Raw genomic sequence first — 21,344 nt, forward strand, 5'->3', positions numbered from 1 at the left:
AGGCTTACCCCAAAGGTAAGTGTCCTGATAAATGAGTCTCCCTGTGTGTGTGGCTGGGGGAGGGGTGCTGGCCACTGTGGCAGCCTGGTGGGGGTTAGCACTGAAGGTGCAGCTTCCAGAGCCTGATGGAGTGTAGTGGGGTGCTCGCCTCAATTCCCATGAGGGCAGTAGAAGATTGGCCTAAGCACTCGGGACACTGTCCCCCACGTGACAGGCGTGGATGAAATTCCAGGTTCCTGGCTGCAGCCTGACCTGAGCCCCAGCTGTTGTGAGCATCTGGGGAGTGAACCAGCAGAGACCAAAGATCTGGCTCTCTGTCTCTCACTCTGCCTTTTAAATACGCACATATTACATAAATCCTTTTTTTTTTCAAAGATTTATTTTATTTTTATTAGAAAGTCAGATATACTGAGAGGAGGAGAGATAGAGAGGAAGTGGAGCTGCCGGGATTAGAACCAGCGGCCATATGGGATCAAGGCGAGGAACTTAGCCACTAGGCCACGCTGCCGAGCCCATAAATCCTTTTTTTTAAGTGTTCTATACCTGTTGGTGCTGAAGCTAGAAGTGAGTTAAAAATTATTGATATTATTAGGTTAAACAAAAAAGTGAAACATCTGCTCATGACACAAGCCACCCCATCTCGTACACGGGCACGCGTGTGGCGGTGAAAGCACCAAGTGGCTCGACCTGGATCCCAGGACTCACTGACACATTCGGCTTAAGAAGTTGGGATCTGAAGTGAATTCCCCAAAGTTCCTCTGATATTTTTTCTTAACAGATTTACTTATTAGAGAGGGAGAGGCAGAAAGCATGAGAGGAGTAGGATCTCTGATTTGTTGATTCATTCCCCGAGTGCCTGCAATGTCCAGGACTGGGCCAGGCTAAAGCCAGGAGCCTGGCATTCCACCCGGCTCTCCCAGTGCCATCCTCTGCTGTCCTCCCAGCAGGGAGCTGGATGACAAGTGGAGCAGTGGGGACTTGATGCTTTGCTGCTGGGATCCCTGGCCTGACCCTCTGGTGGCTGCTGGAAAGAGAAGCAATGGGGAATTTCTGTGACTTGTCTGAGTTTTTGATCCAGGGTAGAGAGACCTCACCCACCACAACTGTTGTTAAGAGAAATGCCTGACAGATCATGCCTGAGAAACGCAGGGAGATTTATTCTAGAATAAAAACTAGACCTCTTCTAAAGAGCGGAAGAACTGGCCTTGTCAAGTTCAAATGAGAACACGATCAGTGGAGCCGCCACCTGTGACACCCACAACCTGTGGGAGACAGTCCTAGTCCTGGCTTCTCCGCTTCCCATCCAGCTCCCTGCTAACGCGCCTGGGAAAGCAGCGGGTGCTGGCCCAAGTGCCTGGGACGCTGCTCCAAGTGGAGACCTGGAAGAAGCTCCTGGCTCTGGATCAGCTCAGCTCTGATCGCTGTGGCCATCTAGGGAGTAAAACAGCAGATGGAATCTCTCTTTCTCTCTCTTTCAAGTAACATAAATAAATAAAGTGATCAGAATTAAGAAATTTCACAAAGGATACAGAACTATATTTCGAAACTAGAAAATAGTTTTAAACTTTATCTGAAAAGCAGAATGAGAGGGGTCAGGGAGGGACCTTCTATCTGCCGGTTCACTCCGCAGATGGCCAAGTGACCAGGGCTGAACCAAGCTAAAGCCAGGAACCAGGTGCTCCAGCCAGGTCTCGAACATGGGTGCAGGGGTCCAGGCACTTGAGCCATTGCTTGTTGCTTCCCAGGGAGCTGAATCACACACAGTGGAGCTGGGATTCGAACCGGCACTTGGATCGGGGTGTGAGTGTCCCAAGCCGCAGCTTAACCCACTGTGCCACCATGCCCTTCCCAGATTGAAGGCCTGATATAAGACGGCAAGTCTTTGTAAATTGGTCTGGTGCTTTCGTGCAGGCCCAGTGACAGACAAGCCACAGCAGGCTGTTAGAAGAAGTGTGTGTGTGTGTGTGTGTGTGTGTGAAGGCTTAGCTCCCGAAGAGCTGAAACAATCCTGGGGGACAGGAGTGAGGCGAGGGTGGCTGCTATGCCTGGGCAGACTACAGACCACGAAGCTGCAGCAGCTGCTCCAGGGCCATCCCATTGCTGAACCAGAGCAGAGTGTAGGGCTACAGTTCTTCTCACGGGAACAGCTGATTTTTGATGAAAATGCTAAGGTAATCCAACAAGGAAAAAGGTTCCTGGAATAGTTAAATCTCAGGCTCCAACAATGAACTGTAGGGCCAGTGTACTGGCTCAACTGGCTAATCCTCTACCTCCAAGAGCTGGGATCCCATATGTGTGCCAGATTGTGTCCCGGCTGCTCCACTTCCTATCTGGCTCCCTGCTTGTTGTCTGAGAAAGCAGTGGAAAATGACCCAAAGTCTTGGGACCCTGCACCTGCATGGGAGACCTGGAAGAAGCTCCTGGCTCCTCTGGCTGTTGTGGCTATTCGGGCAGTGAACCAGTGGATGCAAGATCTTTCTCTCTGCATCTCTCCCTGTAAATCTACCTTTCAAATAATAATAATTTTAAAAGAAGCATTTATGACATGATGTTAAAGATTTAAAAGCAGGTGCAAAGTTTTCAAAGTATAACTGCAAAGTATAGGTCTAGAGTTACAAAATAAGCAGCGCACTTTAACTCAACAACTCTGAAAACATCCCAAGTGTGTGAGTGGGGAGAAATCTGCCAAATGTAGGCTGTGCCGCCGACAGGGTGCTGAGCTGACACCTCTGAAAGTAAAACCTGTTGTTGGATGGTGGTTAAAGACACACGCGTACACATGATGTCCGGGGGATCGGTCACGCTGCAGTTGGCTTTCGGCTCTAGGCCTGTCACCAACAGGGTTTGGGGTTATGCTGGTAAGTACCCAGAGAAAGGTCTGTGGGGTGCACTGCTCCAAGTCTGCCACCTCAACTCTCTCTGCTTTCCTGGGATACGTCTCAGAGACACCACAGGTGGCAAAATCCTAGGTTGCTGGGCCAGGACCCCAGGGAGCACTTCCAGAAATCAGGGTGGGCCGGAGAGAGAGGTCAACGCCATGCTTCTCTGGCTCAGGGGGCATTTAGCACCCTGCGATCAGAAAACTCAAATATGAGGCTAGAGAAAGTATGATTCACTCACAAACCTGCACAAAGCACACACACTGAAACACACAGATATGCACAAGACGCACACAACATGTATGCACACATACACACAGAATATACACAAAACATGACATTCATAAACACACAGTCTACATACAAATGTGCACACACATGCAGTCTTGCACACACTGCAGGGGAAATAAAGGACCGCAGAGCACCGCGTGGCCTCCTTAGAGTCGTTTCATTGCTTCCCACTGTGGCACCCCCCCAACCCCAATGATGACTACTTTGGCAGGCTACAGGGGACCAAGGAGACAAAGCGAGAGTGCGGCAGCCCCACTACACTGCCGCTGCCGGGAGAGAAGTCGCAATCAGCGCGGCGCGGAGCGAGCCGGCCCTGGCTGCGCATTGTCAGCCCCTCTATTTGGCGGTGACCTTGCTCTGAAGGCGATGATACTCCTTCAGTCTGTGGACCAGATTCAAAACAAAGAAAAATGTAAATGCACAATAACAACATGCACTCCGTTCAATTAACGCCGGCGGACGTGCTGGCCGGGCAGCTGCCTGTGCAGTCCTGAGCACCACTCTTCTCCTTCTCTCTCCGGGCCCCCAGCGCCCCTCCCGCCCTCCAATCAGGATAATGCAATTAATTTGTCTTCAGGGGAGTGGGGGGACATTGTTTGCCATCGTGGAAGACAAAACATTTAAACCGGCAATGGGAGTGCTGAAGAGCCCATTATGAAAACACGTTGTGTCCTGGGCCATTTAAAAGGGTGGGGGTGTGCACAGGAGGTGGAAGGGGGGTGGTGGCCCAGGCGGTGGGGCTTGGGTCCGAGGTGGCTCTGTAATGAGGGCAAGGAGACAGGCTAACTCCTTCCTGCACAGCCCAGGGCCCCAAGAGAAGGGGGTAGGGGGTGGAGTTGCCAGGCCTGCAAGTGGAGGCCCCCCCGGACTCAGCAACACCACTGCCAAGCTGTGTGACCTTGGGCAAGTTACTTAACTACTTTGGGTTTGGTTCCTGGAGTAGGCGGTGGGGTGCTGGTCATTAATGACCTCGTTTGCCTGAGGGCTGGAACTGCCCAAAGGTTCCACTGGCACCTGTGAGTGAGTGGACCCACACCTGCTTGGGAAGGGTATGAGGCTGTCCTGCAGCACCAGGACATGAGTCTGGGACTGAGAGCTGGGCTACCTGCTGCTCGGCTCTGCTGACCCGAGGGCTCCTTTCTGCCTCCAGCCTGCTTCCTCGCACACCTGCTCGGGATGCTGGGCATGAGGGTGAGTGTCAGAGGCAAGGAAGGGCAGGTCCTGGGCACTTGGACTCAAATACTCGAGATGTTTGGTGGCTTGGCCAGGATGCAGGGTAGCACGGAGGATGCAGTGGGCAGGTGGACAGGCAAACCTGGCTTGGTTACGACAGGGCAGGGCAGTGACCAGAGCCCACGCTGCCCCCACCCAGGGTTTCTCACCTGAGCGAGTTGATGTTGATGAAGCCCGTGGCGTCAATGGGCTCGTAGTCGCCCTGCACGTTCATGCTGCCGGAAGGGAAGGGTATGCTCAGCTCACTGGGTGTGGGAAGTGGCTCTGGTGCTGCACAGAGCCCCCTCGACCCCACCCAGTGTGACAGATTGGGCCTCCCACTTCTGTCCAGCTTGGGAGCACCCGACAGCCTTCTGCTGCTCAAAGCTAAAGTGGAGGGGTGCAGCAGGCGCCACGTTGGCCCCGGGCTCAGTGGAGACGAGCGTGGGTGGCGCTGTCCCACCTGCACGGGTGCTTCAGCCCTCACCACATGGGGTCCCCTGTCCCCGCATTCCCCTCATCAGGACAGAATCATTGCCATGTTCCAGGCATCACAGCCTCCAGCCCTTAGGTCCTTTCCAAGGAGCTGCCCTCCCAATCCTGCCCAAACACTGCAGTGCCCCGGGCCCAGCCACTCTGGCCTTTGGTCCCAGCTCTGCTCTCCCCAGTGCAGAGGCAGGGGTGAGTGTGGACATGTCCAGGGATGTTCAGCTGCCCCCTCCCCCGGGTACGTGGCTCTGAAGTTACTTTCTGGACCCTGCGTTCTGCTGCTAGCATCATCCATTCATCACTTTCTTGGGTGTTTACTAAGTGCTTACTACCTGCTGCTGTTAGGGACCTGGCAGGTGTAGGGAGATGCAGGGACAAGGCAGAAGCAATCAACAGCCCATTGCCTCTGCTGCTGCTGCTGAAGGGGACCAGCACTCAGGGTCTAGGGTCACAGGTGCCCTGGGGGCCTCATCAGTCCCCCACTCTGAATCAACCCCTTGTCTTCACGCCCAGCCTAGGGACAAAGCAGTCTCCAGGTTCTGGATGACAAGGGGGTGGTCTGTCCCCTCGGGAGCCCTCCCTGGAAAGGCATGATGGGGTATTGCCTCTGCTTCCCACGGCCTCGGCCTGTGGACTCTGTGCATCTACCCGGCCCTGCCCTGCCCCCACCCCATGAAAAGAAGACTCAGTGTACAGTCACCCCCCCGTTGCTCCCCAACCTCCCTGCCTTGCCCAGGGCTCAGACACCGAGGCCACAGGAGGCTGGAGAGGGGTGGGGTCTCTTGCAGGTGGAGCAGCTGCTTAGGAACAGCCAGGCCATAAGCTAGATCCTCTGCTGTTCTCAGGCCCCTCTACCAGACCTTGTGGCGACGGGCTGGTGGGGAGGGGACAACCAGAAGGCTTTGAAGCCCCCATCTGAGCTTCCTCTGCAAGGGTCCTGTCCCAGCCTGGCCAGTGTGGCACCTTCCTCCTTACTCTGTGTGTCCCTCGGTCCTCACTTGTCATGGTGGGAACCCACACTCCAATGCCCCCATCCACCGTGGCCCCGGCTCAGGCCGGTGAACTCCAAGGGGGCTTTCTGAGGAAGTGGAAAAGGGTCTCTTTAAAAGTGCGGTTTGGGGTGGCATGGGGGGAGAAGGTAGAAAAAGAGCTCACAATGATTTTTTTTTTTTTTACCTCCCCTGACGGTCTCCAGCAAACCTCTGTGCTTTTATTTTTGCTCATTCGAGTGGCTCTGACCTGCCCTATAATTACGTTACTTTCTACCTACTGTGCCGCGGCATTTCCAGTCCTGCCACCTCTCGCGGCTTCCTCGCTGGGCCCTGTGACGCTGCCACTCAAGGGCTTTCAAGTCAGCGATGTAGAAATCAGAAAGAAAGGGAAATGGCTGGGGACACAGTGAGAATAAATGTTCCTGCTTTTCTCTCCTTTTGCCCCCTTTCCCTTTTTACTTTATTCATTTAATCTCCCCGAGTGAGACCGCAAGGCTTAATGAAGGGTTGGACGGATTATTAGAGGCTGTTGATTCAGAGGGGGAGGGCAGAAAGAGCCAGAGAGAGAAAGAGAGAAGATAATTTGACATTTACCCCGACTGATCTACACTGATTCGGTTATATTTATGGCTTATAAAGTGTTTGGAAAGATGGGAGGGGGGCTCGGGGGAAGAGAAGGCAAAGGGAAAAAAAATATAATATTGACTGCCAAACAAAACTCGTGCTTTAATTCCCAGGCCTGAGCTAGGCTGGAGCTGGGATCTCTGGGCTCTGACCTCCCACGGAGACACCTGGCTGCTGGGTGGGTGGAAGCTGGTGCAGGTGCAGGTGTAACTGGCAGTCAAGTGCCCCCTGGGCCCCGCCCACAGGGGTGGGGACCTCCCAGCTCCCCAGGTGAAGGCTTTCGTGGCTCCTGTCCCACCTCACTCTGTATCCAGCCCCTGTGGGCCCTGCCTCATCTCTGCCTGTCCACCCTGGGGCGCTCCTCCACTCTGGACCTTTGAGCTAATGTCCAACTGGCAGGTTCCCCCAGGGCTGAATCAAGGAGGCCTCTGGGCTCAAGTGCACAATTCCCCCCCTCCACCTCCCCAGGAATTGTCCCTGACACTGCGCAAGGTTGTCTCTGTCCCTCCAAACCTAGGATGATTCTGGGCCTGCCTTCTCCCATACCTGAGCCCTGCCAAGTTCTCCTATTTGGCAAATATGCCTGCTTCTCTCTATTCCCAGAGTCTTCCAGCCTAACCCAGGCTGTGGGCACTTCCCCCTGCGTCTGCCCTGGCCAGCTCCCACCCTGCCTGTGCCCATTCTCAACCAACCGACTATGATACCCAGCCGGAGTGTCCATCTGTTCCCGCCTCCTGTCACCACTTCCTGTCACCACCTTCCCTAACCCATCTTCTTCCTGAGGTTACCCTGACAGGTGCCCGGCCACAAGTGTGCTGAGCAGCCCGTCAAAGGAAGATGGTGGCTGTGAGAGGCCCTGGGCCCAGCTCAGGGATGGGATGGGATGAGGGGTAAGGACACTTACCTCACCAGTTCCTCGTTGTACAGGGACAGGGGGGACTCGCGGCCGAGGATGTACACCTGACCCTTGAAGACAGACACCTGCACTTTGCCTTCCACGCGCTCCTGGGACTTGGCGATGCAGTAGCGCACGAATTCACACTCAGGACTGTGCCAGAAACCTGTGGGGAGAGAAAGGCGAGGGCATGGAAAGGCAGCCCGGGTCTCACTGGGTCATGGCAGGTGAACCTGGGGCCTCTGCCCTCAGAAATGATCATGGGGGCCCTGGAGCAGTGGCTTAGCGGCTAAAGTCCTCGCCTTGCACGTGCCAGGATCCCACATGGGCGCCAGTTCTAATCCTGGTGGACCCACTTCCCATCCAGCTCCTGCTTGTGACCTGGGAAAGCAGTCGAGGACGGCCCAAAACCTTGGAACCCTGCACCCGCGTGGAGGACTCAGAAGTGCTCCTGGCTTCGGATCGGTGCAGCACCGGCTACTGCAGTCACTTGGGGAGTGAACCAATGGACGGAGGAGCTTCCTCTCTGTCTCTCCTCCTCTCTGTATATCTGCCTTTCCAATGAAAATAAAATAAACCTTTAAAAAAATAAAAAAAAATGATCATGGGGGGAAACACAGCTGAGGACCATCCAAGGGACGTCCTAGACCTTGAGATGCAGTTGCCTCCTGTGGGTTGAGGAGAGGGGAGAGCCACAGGCCAGAGGACAGTGATGCAGGGCCCCTCTCTGCCTGTGGCCGAGCACCAAGCTGGTGGGGGAGCCAGCAAGAGCTCACAGGTGCAGGGTGCGGGTGCCCAGTTGGGGTGACTGAGCGGACGTGTGGGATTAGGGGGGCCTCAGGTGTGCAGAGCCCTCAGCTATCCCTCCATCTGGGGGCTGGTGCAGGAGAAGCGACGGGGAAGGACCTACCCCTGAGATGGGGCTGCCCCTGTGTACCGTGACTGTGTTCCTGCCGCACTTGGCGTGCTTTTGTGTCCTCAGATCCCTTCACAGCAGCGCTTGGGAAAGGTGAGCTCAGGGAGGCTGGGCAACATCTCTGGATGTGGGGGGCCTCCTGTGCACCTCACTTGGTTGGGGTCTGTAACAGCTCAGCTCCCCATGAACCCTCGGAACTTTGCCCTCAGCGGCAAGGACATGCGCAGGTGAGGGCTGGAAGAGAGCCTGGGAATCCTGCTCCTCTCCCCCTCCCCTCTCCCTTGGCCCCCAGATTCCTAAAGGCCAGAGAGAGGGTAGGCGCTCCCTCTGTCCCCAGGCTGCCCGGGGCCTTGGCGACAAGCTCAGGCCTGTGATGTGTGGACAGCTGTTGCCTCCCCTCTCCCTGGGCTCTGTGGGAGCAGGCCACAGTCGGGGCCGGGGGAGGGGCTGCCCGGGCGTAGGGTTTCTCTGAAATGGAGCCGGGAAGGTGAGCCCACCTGGGCAGCTGCGGGGCCAGATGGTCCACGATCTCCAGCCCTGATAAAGGCCGGGGTCATGGCTATTGTTGGTGGCCCAGGCCTCTGGGGACACCTGCAGAGGCCATCCGTCCGTGGGAAAGCAGACAGCCGCAGTGCTCCAGGGTCCCAGCCCCACAGGGACAGCTGTACGATTTCCCGGTGCCTCAGTGTCCTCATTGGCACCATGAGCTCAGGGTACCAGCGGCTCTCCCCGGGGCTGTGCTGAGAGATCGGTGTTTATGGCCTGAACATCATGACCTCTGCCAGCCCTCACTTGTATGCTCAGACATGGAAAGGGCCTGTCTGAAGCCACACAGTGGGGTCACAGAAGAGGCCTCCCAGCACACAGTGGAGGGCTGCCCTCCACCTCAGGCCTTCAGAGGCGACGTGGCTGTCCCTCTTCAACCTCCAGGTCACTGTATCCATCTTCCAAAGTCGGCATAATGAACCGATTAAGCTTCCAGGTTGGAAGTGGGGTGGGAGATGCAGCTGGTGATAAGGAAGACAAGGGGGGCCCTCCCGCCCCCCCATCTCCCATCCTATCCTCTGCTCAGATTTCTTTTCTCATTGGCCAGGGGGCAGAAAGTCCACCTGCCACCAGGGGACAGGCCAAGCAGGTACCCAGCCTGTGGAGGTGCAGTGGGCGGGGCCTGGGGTGGGGCTGCCGTGGGAAGGGCTGGACCATCTGCTTCCACCTGACTGGATAGTCTCCCATGGCCAAGTTGAATCAGGTCCATGGAGCCCAGCCGTGTGTCCAGGGCACAAGTGGAAGGACTGGCGGGGGGCACGAGAAGCCACACTGGCCCTGGCAGTCGTGGGCACTTGCAGGCCCCCTCCTAGCTGCCATACAAATCCTGGCTCACTCAGTCTCCACGCTCCAGGTGGGAAAATGGAGGCTCCCAGAGGCCAGGAGTTGGCTGCTGGCAACCTCAGGCCTTGCAGGGACGGCAAGGCACTGTTTGCGATGAGGCAGCTGCCTGCAGCCAGCCTTGACGTCTCGCAGGCCTGAACGTCGCAGGACCTGGGCAAGGTTAACAACAACCCCTCTTCCCCACTCGGGATTCATCTTCACCCAGGACACCTGAGGGCCTCCAGCCAAGGCACAGTGCCTCTCCTGGCCACCTAGGACATCTGGGGTCCCCCAGCTTGGGCAGCAGTGCCTCTCCCGGCCACTTTTGCTATTGTGGCTGCGGAAGTGACCATGAAGTTGGCTCTGGGAGTCTGGCCTGTCTTAGGCTCACAGCCGCTGCTCAGCAGCCCCAGAAGCCCGGCTGGGTGTCTCCAAGGTGGGAGAAGGCCAGGTCAGGGCCTGGCAGGGAGAGCAAGAGATGGGGGAGATGGCAGTCCAAGCCTTGGCGCCTGGCACAGCCTGGCCTTGAGCCGTTGGGCCAGGTGCTCTCTCCCCATGGCAGCCTGCTCCCTCTTAATGACCCTCCCACTTTGTAACCCAAATCCACCTTGCAGTGCAAAGTCCCAGCCGAGCTTCAAGGCCCTGCAGGGGACAATGGTATTTAAACACCTGCCTGCACCTGGGGGGAGGGGCTTGCCTTGCATCTTAGCAACATGCAATCATGCCCCCTACTACCACACCAACCTCAGATCCTTAAAGGAGTTACAGATGGGGGGCTATTGCCAGGAAGTCTCTCAGATGGGAGGACAGTGTTCAATCCCAGAAAGTGGTCATCAGACCAACTTTACCCAGGTCACCCGATATCCAAGACGCCACCCGCCCCCTGCCAGTTCAGAGGGGCTGTCTGATACATCCCATCTGGTGACATGTCACATTGTTTTTCCTTCTCTGATCATTTCAGAATACAAAAATGATTCTGGAGGTATTCAGGGGACAGCTGTGGGCAGAGCCAGGAGGGCTGGGCTCCAACTCTGTGACAATGGGCAAGGCACAGAGACTCAAGCCTCCACACCTGCAGAATGGGCATCCAGGTTTGTCTGGCTGGGCTCAGGCCCTGTGGCCACCTGCGGGTCCCAGGGCATGATCAGGCTCCACCATGCAGTGTACAGGGCTGGGTTTGTGTTCTTTGCTGCCTTTGGGTCAACTGGCACAAGCCTCTGCCCCTCGGCCTGTTGTCTCATCTGTAACATGAGCTGCAGAGCCTATGGGAATGGTGGGATGTGTGGGGGCACTGTGGGACGGTATCCCGTGGCCTCGGCAGGTGTGGGGTGAAGCTGGGGCTGCGTGGTCATGGCTGCCTGTGGCAGGGGATGGTCCCTATAAGCCTGCTTCTGTGGGGATCTGCCTGAATGGGATCTGGAGCTGCGGAGGGAGGGGTAGGCAGTCCGGTGGCGCCCTCACATACCCGTGTACACCAGCTCGGCGAATTTCTGGCCCAGGCCCTGTTTGATTCTGCGTACTTCGCGGTCCATGGTGAAGGCCTCAATGTCTAAATGAGCGTGGTAGAGGATGGTCCCTGCTGGGGTCTCGTAGATACCTAGCCATTTTTCCAGGCGGGGGAAAGGAAGGTGAAAAAAAAAAAAAAAAGGGAAAGAGAGAGAGAAACGCATAAGACCCAAACTGTCAGCAAATGACAAAAAAAAAAAAAAAAAAAAAGATTCGTCTGACAGGAGACAAGGCGGTCGGACCCATTCACTCCCAGCTTGCGGCAAAATGCGGCTGTCATTATGTTCACGCTGGGGCCGCGACAGTCCACTCTGCGGCTTGCGGAGAAAATATCTAGATGTCCCCTTTGAAGAGGTCCTCAGACGCTGCAAAATGACAGGGTTTCCAGCGCCTCGCCCCCCTCCCCAGCGCATGCCCACCGGCCCGCGGCTGAAAACCTGTAATTAAACCGACTCTGGTGGATCCCACACCCCAAATATCCCTTCCTCCCTCCGCAAGAGGAGCTGGGAGCGGGCAGCCACTCTACATGCACACACGCATGACTGTACACGAGGGTGTGCACACGCATTCCACCGCCAGCAGGTGGCCCTCTCTGCACAGCTGCCTGGGTTGTGGCTGGGGTGGGGCCCTCACCTAGGCTGACCTGGAAGATGGGAAACCAGGCCTGGGAAAAGGGGTACTTGTCCCAGAGGATACTGGGAACTGTTCTAGGTGCCCCTCCCCGACCTCCACACACAAATCGCTGCAAAGTGCTGCCCCACAGGCCCACTGGGCAAGGAGAGGACCTTGTTAGGCCTCCTCCCACACCAGCCGTGCAGAGATGGCCTTGGGGACCCCTACCCAGCCCCCTGTGATCCAAGGCAGCCAGCCGGGAGGCCAGCTGTCCTGGCCACACGACGTGTACAAGGCAATGCTGAAGGTCACCAGGTGGGTTTTTTGTTATTTTTCAGTGATGCTGGAAACAGCCTGCCATGATGACCGCTTCAAAAACTGAGCAAATCAGAATAGACGCATGCACCTGCGGTCACAGCGCTGTTCGCAAGAGTCCATAGGCAGAGCAGCCCTAGCGACCACCCACAGCAGCGGGCAAACGCCATGCCACATCTCCTTTTAACAGAATGACGTGCAGAGCAATGGCTGTTCAATCTAGCGGTCATGGTGCCGGCATCCCACCCTGGAAAGTCTGGTTTCAATTCCCAGCTCTGCCCTCTGACTCCAGATTCCTGCTAATGACCTGGGTGGCAGCCCGCACGGTTGGGCTCCTGATACTTACATGAGAGACCTAGGTTTTGCCCTTGGCTTTGGTCCTGACCTCGCTCTGGGTGCTGCGGGCATTTGGGGAGCAAATCAGTGAGCGGGAATACTCTCCACAGCCCTCTGTTTCTTGCGTAAGGATGACTTAGCAATTTTTTTTAAGATTTATTTATTTCTATTACAAAGTCAGATATACAGAGAGGAGAGACAGAGAGGAAGATCTTCTGTCTGATGATTCACTCCCCAAGTGAGCGCAATGGCTGGAGCTGAGCCAACCCGAAGCCAGGAGCCTCTTCCGGGTCTCCCATGCGAGTGCAGGGTCCCAAAGCTTTGGGCCATCTTCGACTGCTTTCCCAGGCCACAAGCAGGGAGCCTGATGGGAAGTGGAGATGCCGGGATTAGAACCAGCGCCCATATGGGATCCCAGCGCGTTCAAGGCGAGGACTTTTAGCCGCTAGGCCACGCCGCCGGGCCCGACTTAGCAATTTTTTAAAAAGGAAGAATATTTGGACCTTAAGATGTGGTCCTGAGGTCACACTAAATGGGAGACGTTAGTCACAAGAGACTGGAAGGGAACAATGTCATGACGTAACAGGCTAGGCTGCTGTCTGTGATGTCAGCATCCCATATGGGCACCAGTTCAAGTCCCAGCTGTTCCACTTCCATTCCAGCTCCCTGCTAACATGCCTAGGTAAGCAGTGGAATGTGGTCCCAGTGTTTGGGCTTCTGCACTCATGCGGGAGACCCAGCAGAAACTCCTAGCTTCAGCCTGGCTCAGCCCTGGTTGTTGTAGCCAGTTGGGAAGTGAACCAAAAGAGGAAAGAGTCTTTCTTTCCAATAAAAACAAATAAATCTTAAAAAAAAAAAAAAGTAGAAGGGTGGGTGCCAGAGCTGCTGGAGGGATGGGGCTTGGTCCTTGGTGGAGATAGTTAACAAGGTGAGTTTTGTGGCTAGGGGGTGGTGATGGCCCAGGCCCCTGGCAAACCCTGGGCTCAACTGCACAGTCCTTAAATCTTCCACATGCCAGCTTTACAGATGGTAAGACTAAGACCCATGGAAGAGGCCGACCTTGCTCAAGGTCACCCAGCCAACTAGAAAGAAAGGGACCAAGCACTGTGCCTCTGGCCGCAGCCCCAGGGGACCTCATGAGAACCAGGTGCTGAGTGCTGCCACAGAGCAAACTCTGAGGCCTCAGGGTGGCTCTGATATACTCCAAGCAGCAAGGACACTCACGTCTTGGGACACAGATATGTAAAAAGCCACACAGAGCAGGTGTACAAGGGACCATCCTGTGCCAGGGAAGACTGGTTCCTAGTGTGATGGGAGACTAGGGTTCTCGGATACTCTCCACCTTCCTGAACCTCAGTATTAACGCTAAACACCAACGTCCCCACGTTCATGCACGAGGCCCAGACCTGCTCTGTTCCCAGGGCAGGGGTCCTCAGGCTGTTCCCCAGTTACCTCCATAAACCCAGCTAAAAGCGGCAATGCAACCTCGTCCCCAGAGAACTCAGAGCCACTAATCAGATCACAGTAAAAAGGCAGGTGAGCCTAACGGTGGGTGGGAGGGCTGAGCAAAGCTACTGCAGGCTGCCTGCGACCAGGGCACACAGCACTCAGCACGCAAGTGGCGCCATCCATCTTTTGAACCCAGCAGCTCCCGATGACCCCAGGATGCCAAGAAAGGCTGGACAGCCCTGCGTGCGGTTAGATGCAGACACGTGTGGCATATCTGGAAAGATCTGTCCCCAGAACAGCCAGTCAGAACACCAAGGCTGCAAGGTCACCTTCGCCGCTGCCCAGGAAGCTGTGCCAGAGGGGGACTTCACAGCCACCTCCACCCGAGTTCCAAGGCGCCCCTCGTGGACGGCCATCCTCCACACAGTGGGAAAGATTCCAGAGCAAGAGGAAAGGCTACAGCCACAATGCGCGGCAACACAGCTACTGTCCCTGGCTCCTGTTGTGAGAAGGGTTCTAGTTGACTGACTGCATGTAGAGCTTGTTTTCAGGTCCTGCTGTGTCCACCCAGGTATGGGTGTGCACCTGTGTCCACCCAGGTATGGGTGTGCACCTGTGTCCACATGTACCCTCTGCATCAGTTCATATGTGTGCACGGCACGTGTGGACTGCCTACGCATACATGTGTGTATTAAGGATCACCCTGAAGGAGAGATGATTTCTGTATATTTCTTCTTGAAAAAAAAAAAAAAGACTTAAAAGAAGTCAGTGACAGAACCTGATGCTAACAGACTGTGGCTTGGGGCTTCTGACAGGACACAAACCACTGTGCAGAAGGAGGCAGTGACAGCTGAGGCTGGGTGTTGCCAAGGAGGAGACAACAGACATCTTCCGAGTGACACGCACAGCGGCTCCAAGTGTCTATTTTCATCTCCCCGTGTTTACAGGAAAAAGACAGAGGTGTCAGCCAGTGCGCGGCGAGCTGCTTCAATCACACTGTAATTACCGCGGGGGTGGGGGTGAGAACCGGGAGGAGGAGGGTGGGGCCCCAACAGCTGGCTGGGTTTAGGTAAACCTGTTTCTGGGGGATTTGAACCCGGTGGGAACTGGATGGAGTCTGCCAACCAGCAGCTCCAGGCCTCCAGGAGAGCAGAATCCAGGGGGTGGCAGGCAGGGAATGAGGCTGGCTGCAGCCCAGGGCTCTTTTCTTAGGTACCAGGGCCAAGGCTGGAGGCAGTTGCCATGGTGATGGGAAGGCAAGTTCAGGTGGGTCTCTTGTCATCCACAGTGGCCCCATCCTGGAACAAGACTTCCCCAGCCCGGGCCTGTGGGATTAAGGATATCTCTGCTTCATGGGTCTCCCTCTAGTTTCCATCTAGAAGGTTCCATCTAAACAGAGTTCTGGGAAGAGTGGACAGGTGGACAGGCAAGCAGGACAGGTAGGAGAGGCCAGTGCAGCAGGATGGGAGAGAAGTGGAGGGGATGGGAAAGCAAAGGAAGCAGGGAGCCAGGCCAGAGGAGGAACAAGAAAAGGAGGAGGTAGGAATGGTAGGGGAGGAGGAGCAAGGGAGGCAGGGGTGAGGCGGGTAGAGGGGCAGCAGAGCTGGCCCAGAGAAGGAAGGTGAGCCGAAGGACGGACAACTAGGAAAGCCGCCCTCTCCGTCCTGCCTGCCTGGCTCAGCACCCCTTCTCCTCCCACTGATTTCATTTACTCCACTTAATCAGCCCCCCTCCAGCGCTAAAAAGATAATGTGATAATGATGTAACTGGGAACGGCCATAGTACAGTGAAACCACTCCATCTGCAGCCTCCGGCCCTGAGCCCCGGACCCTGCAGTCCCAGGCATCCCTAACCAGGCCACCCTGGACCGGCAGCCCTGGTGTTGCCACCCCTCATCGCCCCCAAGGACAGCAGCTAGCCCGATGTCAGGGATATTCTGCCCTCGACGTGACTGAGGGGCCATGGCCTCTCCCTGTCCTGAGATTCCACCCCCACATGCGGTCCAAGGTTTAAGCAGAACAGGCACAGGAACAGCTGGAGGCCTCAAAGAGGCAAAGCCAGCTCCTGCCATCCCCCAGACTGCACCTCCACTTTCTGTCCCCAGGGTCAGCATCCCCCTGCCCGACCATCCACCCAACAGGTGCCTCCTACCCTTCTCCCCGCCCCCCTCAGAATGCTCTTCTATGCCCTCTGTTCCTGTGACACCACCACTTCTTCCACGAGGTCCTCCCAGATACAGCACAACCAGGCCGCCATTTCCACCCCTTGGCTGGACACCCCTCCCCACCCACCGAGATGCCACTTCTTCTGTGTCACCAGGGAAGACAGTGAACCTACATGCCACCTGCTTGATGGGTTCAGTGCCACAACCAGCTAGTGATGCCTACCTGGGTCATGGGGAAATGGGCCCTGACCGCCTCCCCCTCCATGCCCTCTGCAGGGCACACAAGCTACCGACTGGAGGTGGGCCCTCCCTGGGGGACCCTCTGCTCTTAGCCCTCCACTTTAGCCTCTCTGGAGCTCCTGGCCTACATTCTGTCCTCTCTCCTGGCTGTCAAGGGCAGCCGACAAAGGCCCATTGAAGCAGAGGTTAGCACAGGTAAGAGACAAAGGGAAAGCTGATTAGCTCATTGTCCTCCACAAGGCCTTCCCAGAGGGTTCCTGTCTTGTTTCTCAGGACAATAGTAGAGGCCTTGAGGAAAGAGCCCCCACCCCCAAAGGAGGCAGCCCGCTTCCAGGTCACTTCAAACTGGTGTACTTGGAGGTCCACAGGCTACAGGTCCAGGGTTGCGGGCCAGCAGTCCCTTTTCCCATCCTGGATTTTTACAATCTTGGTAAAAGTGACATGTGAGGGCCAGGCACGATAGCCTAGTGGCTAAAGTCTTCACATTGCACATGCTGGAATTCCATATGAGTACCAGTTCTTTTTTTTTTTTTTTTAAGATTTATTCAATTTTTTTGGAAAGTCAGATATACAGAGAGGAAGATCTTCCATCCAATGATTCACTCCCCAAGTGACCACAACGGCCGGTGCGCACCGATCCGAAGCCGGGAACCAGGAACCTCTTCCGGGTCTCCCACGCGGGTGCAGGGTCCCAAAGCTTTGGGCTGTCCTCAACTGCTTTCCCAGGATACAAGCAGGGAGCTGGATGGGAAGTGGAGCTGCCGGGATTAGAACCGGTGCCCATATGGGATCCCGGTGCATTCAAGGAGAGGACTTTAGCCACTAGGCCATGCCACCGGGCCCATGAGTACCAGTTCTAATCCCAATGGCCCCACTTCCCATCCAGCTCCCTGCTTGTGGCTTGGGAAAGCAGTTGAGGACAGCCCAAAGCCTTGGGACCTTGCACCTATGTGGGAGACTCAGAAGAGGCTCCTGGCTTTGGATTAGATCAGCTCCTGCTGTTGCGTCTACTTGGGAGTGAACCAATGGACAGGAAGATCTTCCTCTCTGTCTCTTCTGATTTTCCAATAAAAATTTTTAAAAAAATCTTTTAAAAAAATGGCATGTGAAGAGGCTGGGTGTGTTGCTGCACAGGGGTTAAGCTCATGCCCACATCTGTTTCAGAGCGCTGGTTCGAGTCCAGGCTGCTCCACTTAGAATCCAGCTCCCTGCTAGTGCACTTGGGAGGCCCAGATGGAGTTCCTGTGATGGCCCCTTAAGGGTGAACCAGCAGGTGGAAGCTCTACCACACTGCTGGCTTTCACACAGATCAATACACTGTAAGAGCAGAACTCCCAAAAGACCAGGGGCTACAATCATTCATACTGTGGTCTTCTTCCATGTGGTTATCTCTACAGATTTGCCTAAAGCAAAGTGCTTGGAACACCTGCTGAATAAAACACCCTGACCAGGAACAATCGCAAGTTCAAGTGTTTGGGTGAGGGGCTGTCACAGTGGCCACCTTGTCCCGTTTCCTCTTACAGCAGCCCCCACTCTCACTAAAGAACAGCACCTGGCTTCATCCCGCACCACAGACCCCTGAGGGTGGACACGGAAACCAAGGCCCAGGGAGAGAGAGTGAGTGGCGGATGAAAAGCACTTCCTGGGGAGCACTCCCCTTGGCCAGCCCCAGGCCCAGCTAGCCTAGGGGACAGATACCAGAGCAGCAGTTCCCAGAGATGGGCCAGGTGCCATTCCTGACCCAGCACAGGCGTGAGACTCCTGACAGCCCACCACGCCCCACCACGGCAGGATCCAGCTTTGCCCGTCAAATCCGGCAATCCCACTCCAGACATGGGACAACTTGACCTCCAGGTCCAGGTCTCTCCCAGGGCCCTCTGGGCAGTGTGCAAGCAGGACAGAAATGGTCTCGGGTGGTCTCTGGGCACACACAGAAGGGGACAAGCACTCACCACGGGACTTCATCCCGATGAAGCGGTTCTCCACAATGTCAATGCGGCCCACGCCGTGCTTGCCCCTGGGGACCAAAAGGGGGTCATGGAGGCCACCCACCACACAGCAAGCTGGGCCCACCCCAGAGCAGGACACTAGGTTTCACCGGGGTCTTCAGATCTCAGGGGACCTCTTGCAGCATGCGTCCATTGTTGAGGTTTGCTCCTTGGGACCTGGGCCCAGCCCTACTCACATCCCCTGCCCCTTCCCATCCAGGTCCCCTGATCCTCCCTGGGAGGCAGCACACCCTGCCAAGGCTGACGAAGACCCCGGCCTCTTGGCCTGGAGGTCAACATGTAGGGGGCCAGGCCCTGGGTGGCATTGCTGGTTAGCATCACAGCAGGTACTCACGCGACTTCGTTCAGGTAGGTGAAGAGCTCCAAGGCGGTCCGATGAGTGGTTCCATCCTTGACATTGGTCACCTTCACGGGGACCCCTAGGGAGGGAGGGGAGTGTGGTGGTGGGCCTGGGGCCAGGATGCCCACCGCCCCGCCCTCTCCCTCAGCCTTGCACGCCTTAAATGGACGTGACAGATATGGAGTCCCAGTGAGTCCTTCAAAAGCCCTGTGCAGGTGGGGGCCTGCTGGGGCGGGGGAGAGGGAAGGGACAAGGGAGCCCCCTGGAATGAAAGGGAAGATGCAATAAAAACGCTCTCCCCACCCTCCCATTCTCTTGGCCCCTTTTGCAGTTGGGGGCTGTGAAATTGGAACCAGGCCCCGAACTAATTCAATTTCACGCTCCGCCATTGTCTTAGGCCGGAATACCTTCTGTCCCACCAGTCACCCGGCCGGCTGGCATGGACCCCAGCCCCCCCCCCCCTGCCACGTCTGTCAGGTGCACACCCTGCACCCCCAGCTCCCTAATGCAGCCCCCCAAGGCTGGTGGGGTGTCAGGAGCCGTGTGGGCTCTAAGTGGGGTGACAGTGGGGCCAAGGGAGGCACCCGGGTGGGAATGTGGGGGGCACGGTGGTGGTGGTGGTTGCGGGGGTGGGGGAGGTGGGTGGGTTCAGGGTTGGCTTTGAATAGGGAGTGGTGTGAAATGAGCAATAAATGTATTAGGGAACTAACAAGAGAGCTGTAACAGTGGCAAAGAAAAGCTGTTCAAAGTTGGAGGCTAATCCCCACCCATCTGCCCGCCTCATTACCATGTAGGGAACCACCGGGTGCCAATCAGGCCTCAATAGCAGCTTTCCAGTCTTTATTAGGCGGGCGCTACTCCGTCGGGCTGCGCTGAAGGCGCTGTCAGCCGCACCATTCTTAACCCCCATTGCCAGGGGTTTTATAACTTGGTTGTAAATTGCTATTAAATGTAAGTCTGCCCAGTAATGAACCTTAAGCTCCCCTCGCCACCCCCACCCCCGCCTCTCTCTACTCCCTTTTCTGTCTCCCTCCCCAGCCCCTATTATGGGGCCTAGGCCGGACAGGAGGGGTAACATTGTTGGCGCTGCTGCCGAAGAAAGCCTCTTAGCCTTTAAAATAGTTAATAATTAGATTAAAACTTCAAATAAATTAACTAGACAGTGAATGGGGGCTAGGCAGGGAGGTTCCTCCCATCTTTTTTTTTTTTTTTTTTTTTTTTTGGCTCCTTCCAGACAATCCCCCAGTCATACAATGCAGGCTGTGGCTGCCCAGTCTCTGTAGCTGGGCTACTGCACTCTGCTGCCCCCACACCCGCCACTGCCTTGCCCGCCCCTCCCCACCCGCCTGGCTCTCCCTGCATGGATGCCCCATTTGTCCCCCATCTCAGGCCCCCCGCCCCAGCCATGCTAGTCAGCTAGAGTGGGTACCAGCTGAATTTGGGGCTGCAGCCCCCAAACTGGCAGGAAGTTGGAGGGTGGCGGCAGACCAGGGGGTGCCCACTGGCTTGGCCAGACTCTTAGAAAGGCCTGAAGCCTCTTTCAAGGGCACACCCCATGCACATGGCACCTGCTGTTTTGTAAGGAGAGAAACTTAGGCCCTGGGCTTCCCAAACCCCAACATAACCCCCACGCCGAGGGGACGTGTGGAGGTCACACTGCAGCCCTCCTATATGGCTTCCCCGTGTGTCAAATGACAGAGGGGCCAACTCCCTCATCTGGGCCTGGACTGTTTTCCCACCTCCTCTTGGCCTGCTCCCCAATACCTCCTCCTCCAGGAAGCATCCCTGATTTGGCTTCCTGGTTGGTTTCCCTCCGTGGGCTCCTGGCCCTCCCTATGACCATGGTCCTGGCAGGCCTTGACACCCCTCCTTCCATGTGCCAGGGGCAAGGCTGGGCTCTCGGTCCTGGCCAGCAAATGCTTCTTGTTGACCCTCAGCAGTGAGAAGGAGGGAGGGGCAGCGAGGTGGCCAACTCAGGACCCCCGCCTGAAGTTCTGAACTTGTGGCCTACGGAGGCCCTTCTAGTGCCTGTGCCCAGGGCATGGGGTCCAGACCTCCCTCTGTGCCAGAAAGATGGTGGGTCCCTTGCTCCCGTGTGCCCACTCAACAGATGAGACCAGACTTGGGAAAGCTGAGGGATACTCCGGGGAGTGGTTGCCTTCAGTTCAGGACCTGCCGCCTCCTCTCAGCCCCAGCCCAGGAACAGCGTGATGGGCAGCTGGGGGGTGGTGTGCAGCTCGGGCACATGGTCCTGTGCTCCAGGGAAGGGGGCATCTGGGATCCCTGCAGCCCCCTGCCTGAATTGGGGTCCTGAGAGTTTCCCCTGCTCCCAGCAAATCTGGGGTATGTGTGGGCAGTGGCCACATACCTTTCTTGAACTCAATCTCCAAGATGTCGGGGCTGTTGGGGGCTTTGGCAGGGTCCTCCGTCTTTGTGTAGAGGCCTGGAGGTGCTTGGTTCTGACAAAAAGACAGCCAGAGGTTGCAGGCGGGGGCATCCAGGACACCCCTGCACCCCAGGCTGGCTGGTGAGCAGGCTCCTGCCCCCCCATCAGCCAGCCTGGGACGCCAGCCCTCAGTCCAGATCCAACCAGCCCAGCTTGTCCAGGGCCTGGGAAACAAAAGACTCAAGAAATCAGACAATTTTTCCCCTCAACTTGATCTCATCTTTTCCTTCGACGCCCCCACAGCTGGAGGTAGAATAGCAG

General features: G+C 56.4%; 1 protein-coding gene across 1 annotated transcript in view; it reads right to left on the reverse strand.

Annotated features, from left to right (window-relative positions):
* Positions 1-3,312: 3,312 nt before the first annotated feature.
* ASS1 (argininosuccinate synthase 1) overlaps positions 3,313-21,344 on the reverse strand; it is a 35,995-nt gene continuing 17,963 nt past the window's right edge. The window contains exons 10-16 of the mRNA XM_058672309.1: positions 21,006-21,096; positions 18,632-18,716; positions 18,241-18,305; positions 11,132-11,263; positions 7,392-7,548; positions 4,553-4,618; positions 3,313-3,552 (exon numbers count right to left, since the gene is read on the reverse strand). Coding sequence (XP_058528292.1) covers positions 3,507-3,552; positions 4,553-4,618; positions 7,392-7,548; positions 11,132-11,263; positions 18,241-18,305; positions 18,632-18,716; positions 21,006-21,096 — 642 coding nt within the window. The 3' untranslated portion in view covers positions 3,313-3,506. The remainder of the gene's footprint in view (positions 3,553-4,552; positions 4,619-7,391; positions 7,549-11,131; positions 11,264-18,240; positions 18,306-18,631; positions 18,717-21,005; positions 21,097-21,344) is intronic.

This window comes from Ochotona princeps, chromosome 14 (genome assembly GCF_030435755.1).
Source record: "Ochotona princeps isolate mOchPri1 chromosome 14, mOchPri1.hap1, whole genome shotgun sequence".
NCBI lineage: Eukaryota > Metazoa > Chordata > Mammalia > Lagomorpha > Ochotonidae > Ochotona > Ochotona princeps.